General features: G+C 46.4%; 1 protein-coding gene across 9 annotated transcripts in view; it reads left to right on the forward strand.

The window, feature by feature from the left end:
* The window catches only part of ASCC2 (activating signal cointegrator 1 complex subunit 2), a 51546-nt gene that overhangs the window by 11517 nt on the left and 19161 nt on the right, over positions 1–20868 (forward strand). For 4 of the 9 annotated variants that reach the window (XM_003905406.4, XM_021921445.2, XM_017945215.3 and 1 more), the window contains 9 exons: positions 1584–1742; positions 2106–2276; positions 4899–5028; positions 11147–11214; positions 12441–12551; positions 13691–13803; positions 19092–19166; positions 20386–20493; positions 20736–20804. In XM_003905406.4, coding sequence (XP_003905455.1) covers positions 1584–1742; positions 2106–2276; positions 4899–5028; positions 11147–11214; positions 12441–12551; positions 13691–13803; positions 19092–19166; positions 20386–20493; positions 20736–20804 — 1004 coding nt within the window. The remainder of the gene's footprint in view (positions 1–1583; positions 1743–2105; positions 2277–4898; positions 5029–11146; positions 11215–12440; positions 12552–13690; positions 13804–19091; positions 19167–20385; positions 20494–20735; positions 20805–20868) is intronic. The other 5 variants (XM_009217064.3, XM_017945218.3, XM_031656377.1 and 2 more) reach the window with 3 other exon arrangements.

The following is a 20868-nucleotide window of genomic DNA, read 5'->3' on the forward strand; positions in this document are numbered from 1 at the left end:
CTGGAACTCCATGATATAAATTTCATTTAAATAGGAGGGGGTCCTGCAGACCCACATGATAGGTGGCCTTGAAGAATCCTTGTGGTACCCACAGGCTCTATAGTTTGGAAACTCGCCTAAGGCAGTAGGAAGGCATAGATGGTTCTTGAGGAGGCTGACCTCTTATCAGTCTCAGTTTTTCTGTATCCTCTGGATCAACAGACCTGGAAATGGATGGACTGTGGTTGATAAGAGGTGACACATTGCCTGGCCATCCTCCTGTTCCCACTTCCCCAGAGGAAGCACCCCTTATGTAGTCAGAGGAGAAGACTTAGCCCATCTCCTCTTTATGGTGAACAAAGTAAGGTTTGTTCATGACAAGTAGGGGCTGGAAGGGAGAACTTGTGATTCTATGCTGAGACTTACAGTTACTTGATTAGAATATTTTATGTAAAAAAAATTACTGAAGTTTTTTTTTCTGGTTATAAAAAAGATACAGCATAGTGATACAAACAGTATGATGCTATTTGTATAAGAAAGAACAGACCCAAACAAATCGTTTTTATGGGTATAATTTAATGTAAATGCCTGGAAGAGGTCTGCAAGGACACCCACCAGATAGTGAGTGGTTACCTCTGCAGGGAACATGGGGCCGGGGAGTGTAGTCCCAGGCAGCTCACCTTCTCTGTACCCTTGTAAGTTTTTGAAAGAAAAGATGCTTGTGTCAAATTATATAATTAAAAATTAATTTAAAAAGTAATATATGTGGCCAGGAGAGGTGGCTCACACCTGTAATTCTAGCACTTTGGGAGGCCAAGGCAGGTGGATGGCTTGAGCTCAGGATTTTGAGACTATCCTGGGCAACATGGCGAAGCCCCATCTCTACTAAAAATAAAAAAAATTAGCCAGGCATGGTGGTGCGCACCTATAGTCCCAGCTACTCGGGAGGCTGAGGTGGGGGATCACCTGAGCCCAGGAGGTAGAGGCTGCAGTGAGCCCAGATTATGCCACTACACTTCAGCCTGGGCAACGGAAGTGAGACCTGTCTAAAAAAAAAAAAAAAAAAAAAAAAAAAAATTAATATGTGAATATATGTTCTTTTTTTTTTTAATGGGAAAGTCTATTCAAGCCACAATTCCCCACCCGCCTCCCCCATCAGAGATAACCACTATTAGCTTTGGGGCATCATCTCCCCAACTTCTTTTTTAAAAATCGATACCAGTGTGTGAATATATTTATACTTTTTAAAAACCGAAAACTACGCTCTGGTTTTTCTTCAGAACAAATAAATCTTTCGCCTTTTACTAAAAAAGAAAAACGAAAACCGATTATATTAAATAGAGAGTTTTGTATCCTGCTTTCTCTTCCCTTAACCTTTCCCTGTGTCATTAAATCCACTCCGAAAACATGGATTTTAATTACCGCCTAGTGTTCGCTGGATGCAACCATGCCCTCTTTGTTAGATACACTTGGTTCTTTATGCTTAAAAGCTCCTTGGAGGGTCACCGGTTGGAACAGCCAAGTGTTGTCATTGCTGTGGGTTGGCAAATGGGCCCTCGCTGACTAACCTCTGCCACGTTAACACGTGGTTTTTGGATCCGTAGCACCCCGAGCAGAAGGCAGACCGGTATTTTGTGTTATACAAACCGCCCCCTAAAGACAACATTCCCGCCCTAGTGGAGGAGTACCTGGAACGCGCCACCTTCGTAGCCAATGACCTCGACTGGCTCCTGGCCTTGCCTCACGATAAATTCTGGTGCCAGGTAACATTCTATCAAAATTAACGCTAAGACAAAGCACATGACATGCCGTTGGTTGGTTGCTGTTGTTGTTTTTCTTCCCTTAGGAGGTGCTTTTTGTCTACTTCTTACACTGGATCCTTAACAGCAAATTATGGTTTGGATTGCTCTGTCTTGTATCACAATCTTAATGTTTACACACCTTTCAAAGTGTCAATTTTAGAATCTTGTGTTTAGTCCTCGGCTCATTCATACCTCCTTGGTCCCTTGGGGTCGGAGTGTTTGGAATAGGGCAGGGCTGATGGGCGTTGAGCCCCTGCACAGTCCACCCACAAGTCCCTGGGGCCTCAGGGATAAATCCTCGCTCTCTTCTGTCTCCTGGCTTAGGTGATCTTTGACGAGACTCTACAGAAGTGCCTGGACTCCTACCTGCGCTATGTCCCCCGCAAGTTTGACGAGGGGGTGGCCTCAGCCCCTGAGGTTGTTGACATGCAGAAGCGCCTCCATCGAAGTGTTTTTCTCACCTTCCTCCGCATGTCCACTCACAAGGAATCCAAAGTAAGCCACTGATCCCATGACAGGTCGTCACCTGACACTCGACACCTCTGTGCCAGGCTCTCCACCCCTGGGAAGGAAGGCTCTGGAGGCATTGAGTTTCCTCTTTGTCTCCCCTCCATCTTTATTCCCTCTGTTGGGGAAGAAATCTGTGCCACCTCCCTTATCCTCTAATTCACTGGGTTGGTCTGTGTTACACCAGTGTTTCCATCAAAGAGAGCCGAGGGCCCTTTGCCAGCTGACGCGTGACTGCCTTGACTTGTGCGTCAGAGAGAAGAACATTGATTCTGACTTCTTAAAGGAACTTGTATACTCTTTTAAAAAATCTTTACTGTTTTTTTTTCCTGACTTTAAAAATAATACTGCTGTCTCTAAACAACCCAAACATTGCAGAAATATGAATGTCACTGACAAAATCTCAGTCCTGCAAAATAACCACTGTTAGGTGCATCTTTCTTTTCTTTTTTTGAGACAGGGTGTCACTCTGTTGCCCAGGATGGAGTGCAGTGGCACAATTATAGCTCATTGCAGCTTCGATCTCCCAGGCTCAAGTGATCCTCCCACCTCAGCCCCCCAAATAGCTAAGATACAGGCATGCACCATCATGCCTGGCTAATTTATTTGATTTTTAGTAGAGATGAGGTCTCTCTATGTTTCTCAGGCTAGTCTTGAACTCCTGAACTCAAGTTATATTCCCACCTGAGGCTCCCAAAGTGCTGAAATTACAGGCATTAGCCACTACACCCAACCCTGTTACATGCTTATTTCTCCAGATAATTTATTCCCTTTGAATGTGTGAGTGTGTGTATTTAAAAAATAGGATCTTGCTTTTTAAAAAGTTTTATAATATGGACATATTCTTTTCCTTTTTCTTTATTTTTAGAGACAGAATCTCTGTCACCCAAGCTGGAGTGCAGTGGCGCAATCATAGCTTCCTGCAGCCTCAAACTCCTGAGCTCAAGAATCCTCCTGCCTCAGGCTTCAAAGTACCTGGGACTACAGGCACCACCACACCCGGCTAATTAAAAAATTTTTTTTGGATAGCGCGGATCTTGCTATGTTGCCCCGGTTGGTTTTGAATTCCTGGCTTCAAGCAGTCCTCCCTCCTCAGCCTCCCAAGTAGCTGGGATTATAGGCACTAGCCACCACACCTGGCCTAGAATAGAAATTTCCAAATATACATACATATAAATTTTTTTTCTTTTTTTTTTTTTTTTTGAGATGGAGTTTCACCCCTGTTGCCCAGGCTGGAGTGCAATGGCATGATCTCTACTCACTGCAGCCTCCACCTCCTGGATTCAAGCATTCTCCTACCTCAGCCTCCCAAGTTGCTGGGATTACAGGGATCTGCCACCATGCCCATCTAATTTTTGTATTTTTAGTAGAAATGGGGTTTCACCATGTTGGCCAGGCTGATCTCGAACTCCTGACCTCATTCGCCCGCCTCAGCCTCCCAAAGTGCTGGGATTACCGGCGCTGAGCCCCTGCACAGTCCACCATACCTGGCCACAAATACAAAATTTTCATGTACAAAGTACAGTAAATCCCATGTACCCTTCAACAATTATCAACAATTCTGCCAATCTCGTTTTATCTCTTCCCCTTAGTTCTCTTTTTTTTCCTGAAGTATTTTAAAGCAATCCCAGATATCATACTAATTTATCTGCAAATATTTCAGGATGAATTCCCAACTGACTGTGTTATAGCGTGTTTTGTTTCTTTTTACATTTAAAGGGAGAATGGGCCTGGTATGGTGGCTCACGTCTATAATCCCAGTACTTTGGGAGGCCAAGGCAGGTGGATCATTTGAGGTCAGGAGTTCGAGACCAGCCTGCCCAACATGGCGAAACCCTGTCTCTACTAAAAATACAAAAATTAGCTGGGTGTGGTGGCAAGCTTCTGTAATCCCAGCTACTTGGGAGGCTGAGGCAGGAGAATGGCGTAAACCCGGGAGGCGGAGCTTGTAGTGAGCCGAGATCATGCCACTGCACTCCAGCCTGGGCGACAGAGCAAGACTCTGTCTAAAAAAATAATAATAATAATAATAAAATTAAATTTAAAAAAATTTTTAAGTTGGGGCTGGGCACTGTGGGTCACACCTGTAATCCCAGCACTTTGGGAGGCTGAGGCAAGCTCATTGCTTGAGATCAGGAGTTCAAGACCAGCTTGAGCAATATAGGGAAACCCTATCTCTACAAAAAATACAAAAATTAGCCAGGCGTTGTGGCACGTACCTGTAGTCCCGGCTACTGGAGAGACTAAAGTGGGAGGATGGCTTGAGCTGAAGAGGTGCAGTTTGCAATGAGCAGAGATTGTACCACTGCACATCAGCCTGGGCGACAGAGCCAGACCCTGTCTCAAAAAATAAAATAAAATAAAAGACATGATAATACAGCCAGTTCTAAAAGTCATGGGGATGTTTAGTCTAGAGACACAAAGACACAGATAGATGAACATTAAAAAAAAAAAAGGTGGGGAGAATGGCCATTGCTCCAGGTCTATGCATAAGGCATCATTAGCCAGTCCCCATTTGATGGACCCAAAGATTGTTTCTCATGAGTTTGCTATTTGTAATGCAGGAGTGTTCAGAAAATCTCTATCCTTTCTCTCTGCATTTTTCCTTAGGATCACTTCATTTCCCCTTCTGCGTTTGGAGAAATCCTCTACAATAACTTCCTCTTTGACATTCCAAAGATCCTGGACCTCTGTGTGCTCTTTGGAAAAGGCAACTCACCACTGCTCCAGAAGATGATAGGTGTGTAGGATGCGGGACTGGGAGGATGCACCAACATGGCCCCCACATGCCAGACTAAAGGTTGCAAAGGCCAGCGCTTTGACAGTGCCCTGGGACTCAGGGCGGTAAGGGCAGGGAGTCTTGGGAAATTGCTTAACAGATATATGAATGTCGTCTCAAAATGACTAGGTAGTGACACTACCTAGGGAGGTGGAAACAAAACTGTGTACCAGACAGTTCCTCAAGGATCTGGAAGTTTTTTTTGTTTTGTTTTGTTTTGTTTTGTTTCCCAGGAGAATCACTTGAACCTGGGAGGCAGAAGTTGCAGTGTTTGAGATGGAGCAAGCCTCTATCTCAAAAAAAAAAAAAAAAAAAAAAAAAAAAAAAAAGAGAGAGACAAAGCATTGCTCTGTCACTTAGGCAAGAGTGCAGTGGTGCAATCATATCTCACTGTAGCTTCACATTCCTGGATTCAAGCTATCCCCCCAACTCAGCCTCCCAGGTACCTGGGACTACAGGTGCATGCCACCATGCCTAGCAAATTAAACGAATTTTCGGTAGATGGGGTCTCACTATGTCGTTCCAACTGGTCTCGAACTCATGGCCCCAAGTGATCCTCCTGCCTTAGCTTCCTGAACAGCTGAGATTACAGTGTAAGCCAGCATTCTGGCTTGGGAGTGTATTAGTATTATGCAATTGGCCATGCGTCAAACATCGGAATGGGGAAGTTTCCTTTGGCGATGAATGTAAGAACAGCAGTGATAACTAAGCTAACCTTTATTGGATCGTGTTCCGGGGACCCGGCATTCTGCCAAGTACTCCACATATGTCATGTCAATTGGATCCTCACAGCAGCCCTGTGAGATAAGTGCTGTCATCATCCCCACTTACAGATAAGGAAACTGAGGTTCAAATGTAGGGAACTTGCCTGAGAGGATATGACTAATAAGTGGCCCAGTCGGGACGTGTGTCCACATAGACCTGACTCTCAAACTCTTGCTCTGCAACTCCCTTCTTGAGGGATGATGGCACTGCATCAAAAACGTCATGATTTGCATTGCTGCTGAGAGCAGGTAGGGACAGAGTTCAAAGAGGGCGCTTCTGGGTTGCAAAAGGAACGGACATTAGCAGTTGGATCCCATTAGCAGGCAGAGGGCTAGAAGGTTTGATAAAAAACAAGCAGTTATTTTAGAGGTTCCTCTTTATACACACACACACACACACACAAATAAGAAAAAAAAAGAAACCCAAGCGTTGTGGGATGTTACGGAGTGTGCGTCCCAGTGATATCCTCTTTGAATTGTAACTCATGGAGTTGGGCCAGGCACAGAGAGGTGTTCACCCTGGATGCCCTTGTCAGCTCTCCTCACCTGGAGCCTGTAGGACACAGTCTTCTAAATATCTAGTTACAAAACTGAGTTACCCCTTGTAATGGTCGCTTTCCTTTATTCTTTCCTTCCTTTTTTTTTTTCTTCTTTTTTTTATTTATTGAGATGGAGTTTCGCTCTTGTTGCCTAGGCTGGAGTGCAATGGCGCAATCTCGGCTCACTGCAACCTCCGCCTCCCGGGTTCAAGAGATTCTCTTGCTTCAGCCTCCCAAGTAGCTGGGATTACAGGTATTTTTAGTAGAGATGGGGTTTCTCCATGTTGGTCCGGCTGGTCTCAAACTCCTGACCTCAGGTGATCCTCCCATCTCAGCCTCCCAAAGTGTTGGGATTACAGGCGTGAGCCACTGCACCCAGCCTTTTCTTTTCCTTAATGGTAAAGGTAATACATGTTAATTTAAGAAATTTTGAAAGGATATAAAGCATAGTGAAGCAGGAAAGCAGTTACCAGATTTCTACAAGAAACAACCATTTGGTTGTTTTTTCCTTCTAGTCTTTTCTCTGTATTTTTCTTAAACCATACTCGATCATAATGTATATGAAATTTTGCAGCCAGGCGTGGTGGCTCACGCCTGTAATCCCAGCACTTTGGGAGCCGAGGCAGGCAAATCACGAGGTCAGGAGTTTGTGACCAATCTGGCCAACATAATGAAACCCCGTCTCTACTAAAAATACAAAAAAGTAGCCGGGTGTGGTGGTATGCACCTATAATCCCAGCTACTCGGGAGGCTGAGGCAGGAGAATCACGTTAACGCAGGAGACAGAGGTTGCAGTGAGCCAAGATGGTGCCATTGCACTCCAGCCCGGGAGACAGTGCGAGACTCCATCTCAAAAAAAAAAAGAAAAAAAGAAATTTTGCATCCAACGTTTTCATTGGAATAATCTCTGGTTTCTCATTCATATCTAATTATTTCCTGATCATCAGTTAATCTTTTTTTTTTCCCAGCCTGGGAAACAGCGACACCCTGTCTCTACAAAAAATTAAAAATTAGTCAGGCGTGGTGGCATGCCCTTGTAGTCTCAGTTACTCTGGAGGCTGATTCGGCCCTCCAGCCTGGGTGACAAAGTGAGATCCTGTCTCTTAGACCCTGACTAAGAAAGACTCCTAGTAATTTTACCACATACTGAGAGGATGGAGCAAGTGAGCACCAGAAGGCACAGTTAGTTAGAGAAACAATTCTTAGGCCAGTTTGCTTAGAGAGTGGAGCATTCCAGGAGGGCAGCAGCAGGAGACAGGGGAGGGGAAGTTGGAGCCTTGGAGCTGGATTGGGAAGGGCTTCATGCCAGGCTTTAGCACTTGGGGAGTGGTATTGCTTGGTGGCTAAGAAGATAGGCTCTGAAATTGAACTGCCTAATTCACACCACAGCTCTGCTCTAAGCCCCAGTTTTTTCATCTGCAGAATGGGAAGACTAATAATATACCTACCCATAGGATGGGTGCGAGGATTAAATTGGGTTGTTGAGGCTGGGTGTGGTGGCTCATGCCTGTAATCTCAGCACTTTGGGAGGCCGAGGCAGGCGGATCACCTGAGGTCAGGAGTTTGAGACCAGCCAGGCCAATATGGCGAAACTCCGTCTCTACTAAAAATACAAAAAATTAGCCGGGCATGGTGGCAGGCGCCTGTAATCCCAGCTACTCAGGAGGCTGAGGCAGAAGAATCGCTTGAACCTGGGAGGCGGAGATTGCGGTGAGTCGAGATTGTGCCATTGCACTCCAGCCTGGGCAACAAGAGCGAAACTCTGCCTCAAAAAAAAAAAAAAAAAAAGGTAAAAACAAATTGAGTTGTTGAAATAGCATGAGTAGAATGCTCAGCACCATGCCTGGCATGTCACAACCATTGGTAAGCATGAGCTCTTGCTGTGATGAGACCGTGGAGCCTACAGGAGCTTGGAGCAGGTAACAAGATTCATCTGGCAGCATGCAGGTGGGAAGGGTGGAGACAGGAGGCCTTGTAGGAGGTGGGCGCATCTGTGTAGGTTTGAAGGTGAGAGCCTGGCTGGGCTGCTGGGGAGGAAAAGGAAATCCAGGAACCTGATTTAAGCAGGGCTTGGTGAGGTCATCTAGAACTGGTGTTGGTTGCAGAAAAAAAGGCCCTCTGGGAGGTGGGAGAGGGAGCTGTGGGTAGAGGGGAGGTTCAGCATGGGACCTATTGGGTGTAAGATGCTGCAGGTATCCAGAGGGGACTGCGTGGTGATGGGAGAGTGAGAAAGCCCACTCACTTACTGCCTGGGCTCCGAATCATCAGGATCACTGACTCCTTTGAGAATCAGATGAAAACTTCTATACAGAAAAATGTCCTCCTTCATAGATTCTGAGGTGTTTTTTTAAGAGTTCTCAGACCTTGAGATTGAGAATCCTAAACTGGCTTATTAAGAAGAGCCCCTTCTTTGGCTCTTTGAGGGGAGTCAGCACAAAAGAAGTCAGGACCAGGCCTCAGGAGCCCCTTCACTCTGTGTGTGTGTGTGTGTGTGTGTGTGTGTGTGTGTGTGTGTGTGTGTAGACAGGAAGTGATGCAGAGAAGGTGTCTGCAGTTTCTGTCTGTCTCTCTCACACACACGTACACAACAGCTCTCTTTTTAACCTTTAAGCAGAAGGTACAAGAAGGGGCAGCCTCCAATTTCTATACTATAGAAACTCAGGCAAAGTGATCACTTGTAAGAGGATTGACAAGTGAAAAGAAGGTGGGAGAAAGGGGACTGGTTGAGTGTTCTGTGAGTAGAAGCCCAGTTCCTTATGTTGCCTTTTTTTTTCCCAAGCGATCCTCCCACCTTGACCTCCTGAGTACCTATCCCTATTCCCCCACCTTTTTTTTAACCTTCAGGGCTGGTATTATGCATCAACAAGTGTAATTTTGAAAGCAAGCCCTTTCAGTTAGACTCTCAGCACTGCTTTGCAAACCAGGAATGACTTGGGCCTTGGCCCAATTGTGGACTGCAGTGATCTACTTGGCAGTATCTCCATTCACCCTGGGTTTTTGAACTGCTTTCATCTGAGAAGGGACATTTCAAAGGATCCCATTGCTGTTCCTTACATTTTTATTATTTCTTTAGGAGATCAAAAGAAGATCGTCACTGTCATTAGAATCAGATGAAGGTGAGGAAAGGGACTTAGAAGACCCCAAGAATAGAGTATGAAATTTGATCTATACTAATAGATCAAATGTAAAACCTCGCTTTACTCAGACTGCAGCACTGGAAGGATCATGAGAGGGTGCCTCCCCAGTGCAAGGTGGTTGGGATGCTTTAGAGAACATGGTATGGCCCTGGGGATTGTGAGAGGAAACCTCTCCTAATGCCTGGGTCAGGAGGCACTGCGTGGAGTAGGTGACTCCTGCTTTATGGTGGAGTTAGCTCTAGGAAGGCACTCCAAACAGAAGGCAGGGACAGGGCTGGTTTTCTGAGGTTGAGAATGGTGTGAGGGAGGAGTGTGGTGTAGGGAAGGGGGAAAGGGTAGCCTGGGATACCAGCAGAGGCCAGATCTCACAGGGTCTTTTGTGCCATCGTCAGGAGTTTGGACTTAACCTTGAGGGTTTTATAGGAAGAACAGAGTTTGGTGGGGAAATAGCTCTGTTGTTCCTTGCCTGTCAGGAGTAGGAGGTGGGTGCGGATGGTCTGAGCACACCTTCACAGGTTATGGGATCAGCACCCATCTGGAGATGGGAGGTGCTGAGCAAGTCTGGGCTGGTAAAACTCAGCTTTCTGGAATCAAGAAATGCAATGGCGTGGCATCCAGGGAAGTGCTTACAGAAAGTCCAGCCACCTAGTGACTTGCTTACTCACCCAGCCCCATCTGGTTTTTGAACTCATTCATTTTTCAAATCCTCCAGAGTCCAGCAAGGGCTGCAGGGTCATCAATAAGGAAACCAAGGACAGACCTGCCCAAAGGCAGAGAACACCTAGAATTCAGAACATCCTGACCATCAGCCAGCCTTAGATGGTGGGATTATAGGGGGCCGAGAACCCTGGCCTCTTAAGGGCGTTGGCATTTCACATTGTCACGTCCCCAAGCTAGCTGTGATCTTCCCTCCCTCCCTCCCTCCCTCTCTCACCATTTGGGCAGCCAGAACACTTGGTTTCTGTTCCAGTTACCATATGCTCAAACCTACGCACTTAGAGCGGCAGCACTTGGAGAATAGTAAACACTCAGAGACAAGCTTCATCTTATAGGAACAACTGCAAGTGTGTGGTAAATCTGTCTCCAGGTCCTTCTCAGGCCTCTCACCTTGGAGTAGGATTAGTATGGTTAGCATATCTACAAGTGGAAGGCATGAAATTTCCAGAGAAATATCTCCCTGCAATCTCCTCACATTATTGGAGAGTCCTGGATTATTGCATCCATGTTTCTTGAGCAAAGAGATCCTATCTGCTGATTTTCCTGGATGACTAACTCCAACTTCCAGAGCCATAGCTGTCATAGGAGGCAGGGTGCCCAAGTGTGATCACTCCTTGGGGACATCAGGGTGAGCTGGTTTGACCAGGGCAGGTCTTTTCTGTAATTCACTAGGCAGAGGTACTTAAAAGGTTAAATCATACTGAGCAAGGTCCCTCCCCAATCCTGGGGAAGCTTCTAGGCTGGGCCAAAGCTCAGCGCCAGCAAGGCCTGGGGCCAGAACTCATCCGAGGTCCTAGCTGCAGATGGGATTAGGAAAAGGGAGAAAGGTCACAGATATGCTGGCAACCATATGTAATGTGTCCTCTTCACTCCACCAAGCCCCCACCTTTTCTCAATTCCAACCTTTCTCTTCTCTTTTTAGGAAACATCTTTACACAGCAGCCAAGTTACTACAATGACCTGGATGAAACCCTGCCTACCATCCTTCAGGTACCGGCTCTTGGCCCTGCCCAGGGGAGGTTAAGCTTGGGGTATAGGCCACCTCCCCAACTCAGTGGTGTTTCCTGACTTTCCTGGAAGAGCTGAGGAAAAGTTTATTCCCTGACTCCCCCGTCTCCCCAGACAGTCTCTTTGTCTTACCCCTGACTACACCTCTTTAAATTCGCCCTTTTCCGTTTTGAACAAGACTTAAGCCTAAGGGCTGGCTGTCTGGCGCTCCTACAGACAGAGTTTGGCTTGCGTTTTGTGTTGCTTGCCAACAGCCATATGCCTCTAAGGATATCCCTTTAAGAGACCGGTGTTTCTCAAAAAGTAGCTTTAAAGTTTTATAAAATTAATTCATGAAATAATGTTCATTGTAGAAAATTTGGAAAATAAAAAATGAAAGAGGAACATTACCATTCCCTCATAATCCCACCACTAAGAGATATCCACTATTCACAGTAAGTTTTGGAATCCTTACATGCCAGCCTCCTTAAAAATGGCACAGTCAGTTCAGTCCCTACGATGGACTTTGTTTTCCTCTCACTGTTGATTTGTCTTATTTCAATGTAGTTTCCATAAATAGCTATCTACAGGGGCTCTAAAGATTTGTTATACATTGCGAAAGGTATATCTTAAATGTTCATTATCATACTTGCTTGGCCTATACGGTCAGATAATATCTACAGGATTCTGGGAGGGAAGACAGGATCTTGCTCTGTCACTGAGGCTAGAGTGCAGTGGCACAATCATAGCTCACTGCAGCCTTGAACTCTTGGCCTCAATTGATCCTCCCACCTCAGCCTCCCAAGTAGCTGGGATTACAAGTACATACCATCTTGCCCAGCTAATTTTAAAAAATTTTTGTAGAGATGGGGGGGTCTCACTTATGTTGCCCAGGCTGGTCTTGAACTTCCGGCCTCAAACGATCCTCCATCCTTGGCCTCTCAAAGTTTGGGGATTACAGGAGTGAGCCACCACACCTGGCCCCAGGTTGTCTTTTTAATCCTCTCCGCCCTCCTGTAAGAAGGATGCTCCCATCATTCCCATCTTACATAGTTTTTACTCTGACCTTACTATTGGAGAAGGTAATTGTCTCAGCTTATATCCTGAAAACATGGATAAATATTCTAGAAACTCCAAGGCAGTTTTCAGATCACCTGACCCTGGCTCCGGCCAGGGGTCCTAGCCCTGGTTCAGTATGATGTGAGAGAGCCTGTTCTTGTCTTTCACAGGTCTTCAGCAATATCCTCCAGCACTGTGGTTTGCAAGGGGACGGGGCCAGTACCACACCCCAGAAGCTCGAGGAGAGGGGCCGATTGACCCCCAGCGACATGCCTCTCCTGGTAAGGTTGCCCTTCAGCCCAGTCTCTTTCCTGCTGGGTCCCTCCAACCAGGGCCTGGCTACCCAGAGGCTGGGAAGATTGCCCCAGTAGAGGACCCAGTGGTCTCTTCCCAGACCAGGGCCCCTTCCCTGCCAGGGCCCCTTTCCCCAGTGCAGTGAGCAACTATTATGTCCTATCACACAGGTTTAGAGCATTTTCAGTTGGCTTGGATTTCTCTCTGGGAGCCTCATTTACAGAGTAGTGGAAAGAACCGGGGAATAAGAATTCAGAGTCCTCATTTGTTTCAGTTTGACATGTTCATTTGTGCATTATTCATTGAGCCATTCATTCAGTGGACTTATATTGAGGAGTCTGCAGCATGTGCCAGACCCTGTGCTATGTCTGGAGGTAAGGCAGTAAACAAAAGCAGACTGGCCCCTGCGCTTATGGAATTTAGAGTTGACAAGGGTGACAGAAGGCAAACATTCAGGAAGCCTCGACATGTCAGGTGCTGCCCTAAGCCCTGGAGATAGAACAGGAACAAGGCAGCTATGAGCTATCCTCCTGGAGATTGTGATCACATTTCAGAAGGGCACGTGGCAGGTGCTGTGGGAACAAATCATTTTACCCCTCGGAACCTCGGTTTCCTTATCGGTAAAATAGAGATCCTCAACAGCTTCCCAGCCTACTTTTCAGAGTTGTCATAAGAACTAGGAAAGTGTGTAGGAAACTTAGAAGAAAGTGTTTTGTATACCCTCTTCAAGATGTGAAAAACCTATGGACTTGATAGTCTTGTCCTGCCTCGGATGTTCCTTCTTTGCATGATGTCTTCAGATTCAAGAGTTGGTTTTCCTTTAACTTAGAAGAGGGAATCATATTATCTCAGAACTGGAAGTAACCCTAGCGATGCTTGGGTGTAAGGCCATTGGAGCTACCATAGAAAGACCTGAGGCTTAGAGAGGTTAGGTGACTCACCCAGATCGTGCTCCTGAAGATGGACCAGCCAGCCAGGCTTTGCCCGGAACCTCCAGTGTTCCCTTCCTCCCATGTTAGCATCCTGCCTGTTTGGGACCCTGACCGTGTTAAAGTTGTCTCAGACACTCTGCAGATCTGTATGTGCGGGCAGAGGAGAATAATGCAGTGTATTCTTTTGGCAACAGGAGTTAAAGGACATTGTTCTCTACCTTTGTGATACCTGCACCACACTTTGGGCCTTTCTGGATATCTTCCCTTTGGCTTGCCAGACCTTCCAGAAGCATGACTTTTGTTACAGGTATGGCAGTAGTTCTGGCTGTTGAAATAGAGGTACTGGCTTATGTACTAATTTAACAAATATTTACTTATTTAACAAATATTTACTGGGTGCTTAGAATGTGCCAGTCTTCCAGCATGGGGATGCAGCAGTGAAAACAACAGATAAGCCTCCTGCTTGTGTGGAGCCTGCGTTTTAGAAGCACTCCCATTTTTTGGCCAAGACCAGGATAGGGTAGGGGAAAAAAAATACACACACACACACACACACACACACACACACACACACAATGAGCTGGGCATGGTGGCTCATGCGTAATCCCAGTACTTTGGGAGGCCGAGGTGGGTGGATCACCTGAGGTCAGCAGTTCAAGACCAGCCTGACCAATATGGTGAAACCCTGTCTCTACTAAAAATACAAAAATTAGCTGGGCATGGCAGCATGCACCTGTAGTTCCAGCTACTCAGGAGGCTGAGACAGGAGAATCAGTTGAACCCGCGCAGCAGAGGTTGCAGTGAGCTGAGATTGCGCCACTATACTCCACCCTGGGCGACAGAGCAAGACTCCATCTAAAAAAAAAAGAAAAAGAAAAAAAAAACACACAACCAAGAATAGTTTCAGTTCAATAGAGTAGCCCGAGGGGAACACACACAAGGAAACAACAGAGTGCTCCAACGTGGGGCTGGGAGATCACCCTTGAAGGATGTCTTGAAGGAACAGGTATCTTCCAGACAAAGAAAAGTTCCCATAGCAGGAAGGGCATCTTAGGCAGGTGAAGTGAAGCATGCAGAGGCCCAGAGAGAGAGCTGGGGAGTGAAGTGTGACATGAGGCAGAGTGGGGGGACACACAGGACAGCAGGAAAACAAGCCAGTAACAGGAGCCCACTTTGGGTAAGTCAGTAGAAGTCAGATTGTGAGGAGCCTGGGATGTGCTGGCAGGGCCTTTATGCTGTAGGCAGTGGGGAGCCCCTGGAGGCTTTTATCCAAAGGAGCCTTTAGAAAGATCCTGGTGGGATGGAGGCAGATGGGAAAGAGAATATGAGCGAGGGAGGCAGACCCACTTTGCCCTCTTAGCGCATCTGTTGCTAGTGCAGTAAGAAAGGGGTGGGCATGGGCGTTCCAGGCCAGGGTGAAAGGGCTGGCAACCTGCGTGTTGCCTCGCAGTTGTGGGCACAGGCCTCTTCCCCGTGGCCTCTGACTGTCACTCTAGCAAGACGTCTCTCCCCACCGTTTGTAGCAGCTTCTGGGAGCTGCCCAACTCCGTCCATTCAGCTGCCTGTCCATTCTGTCATTTACTCACCCATTTAACAAAACATTTATTTAGTCCTTACATGTGCCAGAGATGGCAGCTGGTGCTGTGACCCCTCCCTGGTCACCTCAGCTTATAAAAATCAGACATTAGGGTTACTGAGCCTCCCAGAGAATGTTAGGATAACGTGCTGCCCAGCATTTTCCCCAGCAGAGAGGGGTATGTAGCTGTCCACTTTTTTAAAAAGGTATCTTTTCTCATGATAAAAGCAGCATGTGCTTGTAGGACATTTGGCAAATCCAGAAAAGTAGGAAATTAAAAGCACCATAAGAAATCGTATTATTCTTAGAATTTTGTACCTTGCGTATTTTCGCTTATCGTAGGCATTTTCCCATTTTGTTAAAGTGTTTACCCAAATGTGGCACAGATTGCTTTTGAAAGGCTCTTTGGAGATGGGGAAGGGGTAAGTTTTGGAAGAGCCGACTTTACTGCAAGGGACAGCAGAGGCAGGAGAGAAGCTATGCCCATCTCAGGGTGAGGAGGAAGAAAGGGAAACACTTTTGACTAAAGGCAACACTGCCTTTGACCCACAAACACCCTGGGACTGACCCAGCCTGTTCCAACCGTGCTGGAGGCCAGGAACGCCCTCCTGAGCACATGCAGCCACCTCAGTTCTCCAGAACTCTCTGAAAGTGGTTACAGTTGCCCAGTCGGCTTTGTTGGTAATCCCTCTCAAAATAACCTTTTTCCTCCTTCCTCTCCCATCTACTCAAGTATAGCTGAGTATACCTCTTTCTGCCCTTTTAAGAATAAATAATATATTCACATGGTTCAAAACTCAAAAAGTATAAAATACACACTGAGAAGTCTCTCTTTCCACTTTCCCAATTCTATTATTCACATACAGCCATCGCCATTAGGTTTTTTTGGTGAAATTTTCCAGAGATATGCAAGTATATTATGCACATATGAGCAACTATGCACATTATATGTCTCCCTCCTTTAGGAAAATTTAAGGCTTGCATATTATGAGTATTTACTGTTTGCATTTTACTGTTTTACTAAACAGTGGTGCCGTATCCGTGCATTAAGCACTCTTTCTCTGATGTCTTTGGTATGGCTGGGTAGAATTCCACTGTATGGAATACCAGATCCCATTGATGGTCCTTTAGGTTTTTTTCAGGTGCTTGCTATACAAAAAAATACTACAGAAGCCAGGCGCAGTGGCTTATGGCCGTAATTCCAGCACTCTGGGAGGCTAAGGCAGGCAGACCACTTGGGGTCAGGAGTTCAAGACCAGCCTGGCCAGCATGGTGAAACCCCACCTCTACTAAAAATACAAAAATTAGCTGGATGTGTGGCACACGCCTGTAATTCCAGCTATTCGGGAGGCTGATGTGGGAGAATTGCTTGAACCCAAGAGGCAGAGGTTGCAGTGAGCAGGGATTGCACCACTGCCCTCCAGCCTAGGCGACAGAGCGAGACTCTGTCTCATTAAAAAAAAAAACAAGAATAACTTTGCACACACATCCTTTGGTACCTCTGCGAGTATATCTGAGGAATAATTCCTAGAAGTAGACTAGCAGAGACAGATGGAATGTGCATTTTTAATTTCCATAGATCTTGCCAAATCGCCCTCCATAGGGGTTGTTCCAATTTACTCTCCCACCAGCAACATATCCTGGCAACGGCTAAACCTGTTTAGGCCAAACTGCCCTCTCTGTCATTTTCTGGGCTATGCTGTGGGCCTAGTGGGACCCGCCTCTTTTGGCCTAGTTACCCTTTGTTGTGTATAGCATTGTAGTAGGATAGACGTTGCCAGAAACCAGCCAATTGACAGGCACATGTTTACAGAGGACTTGCTCCAAATTCAGCACCAACCTAGACACTTAAGCTACAGTTCCGGCTTTGGGAAGCTTAAGATGTTTGGGGGAAGAATTATACCACAGAAAAGAGGCAGCTGCAGTTTCACTTGCCAGAGCAACAGGGCAATATATTCCACATGCAGTGCATCTAGTTCTGGAAAGGAAGAATTCCCATGAGTGAGCATGATCAGGAAGTGCACAGGGAGGAGGTGAGCCTGGAATGCTGCGTGGAGGAGGAGGAGGAGAATAAGGAGAAAGAAGAGGAGAGCAGTGGCCAGCATTAGCCTGAGAGGAAGCCAGAGGGCTGTGGGAGTGCTGATCTCTGGAAGAATGTTGAGGGGCCGTGCGACTGGGATGGAGAGTTTGAATTTGAGTTGGGAAAGGGTGGTGTGAAATCACCAAGGTGAGAAGCAAGATTGGCTGTACTGTGACAGATATGGATGTACCAGAGAAAATAATTATGGTTTGCTGTCATAAGAGGTAGGGAACTGCTAGCAGGTGTTTTTCTTTTTTTTTGTTTTATTAGTATAATTATATTTGTTTGAAAATAATTTCATAGAAATTATTTTTAATTTACATTTTTTTTTATTTTTTGAGACAGAGTCTCATTCTGTCTTCCAGGCTAGGGTGCAGTGTCATGATTTCGGCTCACTGCAACCTCCACCTCCCAGATTCAAGTGATTCTCCCTCCTCAGCCTCCCAAGTAGCTGGAATTACAGGTCCCGCCCCCATGCCTAGCTATTGTTCATATTTTTAGAGGAGACAGGGTTTCCCATGTTGGCCAGGCTGGTCTCAAACTCCTGACCTCAAGTGATCTGCCCACCTCAGCCTCCCAAAGTGCTGGGATTACAGGCAGAAGCTACCATGCACAGCCTTAATTTTATAAAAGTTTTAAGCCAGGTACCTGTAATCTCAGCTTCTTGGGAGGCTGAGGCAGGAGGATTGCTTGAACCCAGGAGGTCAAAACCAGCCTGCGCAATATAACTAGACTTCATCTCAAAAAAAAAAAAAATTAATTAGTTAATTTAAAAGTTATAGAAACAGTGCTAACTGGCTTAACTCATAAGCCAATGTAGAAAATATGATACATTTACTTTTTTCTTAAATTTTTTAAGTATTACTTTTTATTTTAATATATTTTTTCTCATTTCCAGTGGGATTGGAAAAAATCCTGAGAACATTTAGCCTATTTTGACCAAATACAAATACTGTGTTGAGATTTTCATATTAAAACAATTTTTTTTTTTTTTGAGACAGAGTCTCACTCTGTTGCCCAGGCTAGAGTTCAGTAGTGCGATCTTGGCTCACTGCAACCTCCACCTCCCGGGTTCAAGCAATTCTCCTGCCTCAGCCTCCTGAGTAGCTGGGATTACAGGCATGTATCACCACTCCCAGCTAATTTTTGTATTTTTAGTAGAGACCAGGTTTCACCATGTTGGCCAGGCTGTTCTCAAACTCCTGTCCTCAAGTTATCCACCCAGCTTGGTCTCCCAAAGTGCTAGGATTACAGGCGTGAGCCACCGCACCCAGCCAGAACAATTTTTTTTTTTTTTTTTTTTTTTTTTGTGACAGGGTCTCTCTCTGTCACCCAGGCTGGAATGCAGTGATGTGATCATGGCTCACTGTAGCCGTAACCTACCGGCCTACTGCCTCAGCCTCCCAAGTAGCTGGGGCTACAGGTGTGCACCACCATGCCTGGCTAATTTTTGTATTTTTTATAGAGATGGGGTTTCACCAGCCTGTTTCCCAGGCTGATCTTGAGCTCCTGGCTCAAGCAATCCTCCTGCCTCAGCCGCACAAAGTGCTGGGATTACAGGCCTGAGCCACTGTGCCTGGCTAACTGACAGTGTTTGAGCAAGAAAATTACAAGCAAGTAATCTTCGATCTGCTTCTCAAACTTCAGTGGGTCCTGAATGGTCTTCTGATTCCTCTGTTAGTATGAGCCTATCTGGGCCTTAGTTGCCCATCTGAATGAGGGACATGGCTATAGGTCACTTCTTATGAAGCTATTCCTGGGACCAGCCCCAGGGGGTCAGTCTGGGGTGAGCTCAGGGAAGAACCAAGGGGTCCCTGGAGAAAATTGTGTGGAAAAAGAAGAAATGGACCTTCCCACTCCCTGGGGTTTGCTTTGATGTTCTTACGAAGTGTGGTATTTATGAACTAATCCAACATTTTCCCTGTGTGTGCCTGCACAGACTAGCTTCCTTCTACGAAGCAGCAATTCCCGAAATGGAGTCTGCAATTAAGAAGAGGAGGCTTGAAGATAGCAAGTGAGGCGGGGACAAAATTAAGAATGTTGTTGTGGGAGAGAAAGCCCCGAGCAGGGCCCTGCCTTCCCTAGGCATTAGCATCCCCATCTCTAAGACAAGTGGGTGGGACCAGGGACTGTGCAGCTTTTGGGCTTCTGCATCCCTGTCTAGCCACTTCCTGACCTCTGCATTGGTTTGTTGTTGTTGTTGTTGTTGTTGTTATTGTTTGAGACAGGGTCTCACTCTGTCACCCAGGCTGGAGTGCAGTGGTACAGTCACAACTCACTGTAGCCTTGACCTCCTGACGTCAATCAGTCCTCCCACCTCAGTCCCCCGAGTAGCTGGGATTATAGGTGTGTGCCACCATACCCGGCTAATTTTTGTATTTTTTGTAGAGATGGGGTTTTGACGTATTGGCCAGGCTAGTCTTGAACTGCTTTTTTTTTTTTTAACTCTTAGCATATTAAAATATATATATGTGTGTGTGTGTGTTGTCTGTAAAGACTTGTGTGAGGACCTAACTAGAAAGATCCCAACAGCTAGAGTTAAGTGTTACTAAACAGCATGAAGGAGATTTGACCCAAAGTCCTGCTTGTCCCAAGGCAGTTATGTCTGTTAACCCAATCCCCCAAAATACCATGATGGCTGGCCCCTGCATTTAAGCCCTTCCCTCAGCTGTTACTCACATTGTTGATACTCAGCCTGCTGGTTCCTGACCCACCATTTGAACTGAGAAGCAGCCCTGGAAGCAGCTGGCTTCTCTGGGCCTGTGGCTTTTGCCAGCTGCTCTCAGCAGTGAATTGTGAGGCCTTCTGTGCTCCAGGGAGGCACCTGCAACTGCTGGGGAGAAGCTCCCTTCATGCCTTTTTTTCTTTTTCTTTTCCTTTTTTTTTTTTTTTTTTTTTTTTGAGACAGAGTCTTGCTCTGTCACCCAGGCTGGAAGGCAGTGGCGCCATCATGGCTTACTGCAGCCTTGACCTCCCAGGCAAACGCGATCCCCCTTAGCCTCCCCAGGAGCTGGAACTACAGGCCTCCATCACCACACTTGACTAATTTTTTGTGTTTTTTGTAGAGACAGGATTTCACTTAGTTACTTAGGCTGATCTCAAACTCCTGGGGCTCAAGTGATCCTCCCACCTCAGCTTCCCAAGGTGCTGGTATTTCAGGTGTAAACCATTGCGCCTGACACCTCAGGCCCTTTTTGTCTCCTAAACCTGTGTCTTTTTTCTCTCTGGCCTAGGCTTCTAGGTGACCTGTGGCAGAGGCTCTCCCATTCCAGGAAGAAGCTGATAGAGATTTTCCACATCATCCTGAATCAGATCTGCCTCCTTCCCATCCTAGAAAGCAGGTAACCCTCAGGAATTGCCTCCTGGTGGAAGAGTCTCCTCCCCAGGCCCTGCAGGAGCATTTCCATTCTTTCGTCTTGGCTTCCTCCCCTGCACTGGGGTTGGCTGAACAGAGATGAGAAACTGAGAAAAATGCCTCATTCGTCCATCGGGCCTCAGCCCTGAAGAGGGGCAGGGGGTGTATAAAGGAGCTGTAGCTCATCTTGCATTGCATGAGCTTATCTTCCCTGGTGTCCTGTTCTAGCTGTGACAACATTCAGGGCTTCATCGAAGAGTTCCTTCAGATCTTCAGCTCCTTGCTGCAGGAGAAGAGGTGAGTGCGGCTGAGCTGGGCCAGGCCTATGACCCTCCCACCAGTCCCCAAGAGGCCTTACATG

The sequence above is a fragment of the Papio anubis genome, chromosome 16 (assembly GCF_008728515.1).
Source record: "Papio anubis isolate 15944 chromosome 16, Panubis1.0, whole genome shotgun sequence".
In the NCBI taxonomy this organism is placed as follows: domain Eukaryota; kingdom Metazoa; phylum Chordata; class Mammalia; order Primates; family Cercopithecidae; genus Papio; species Papio anubis.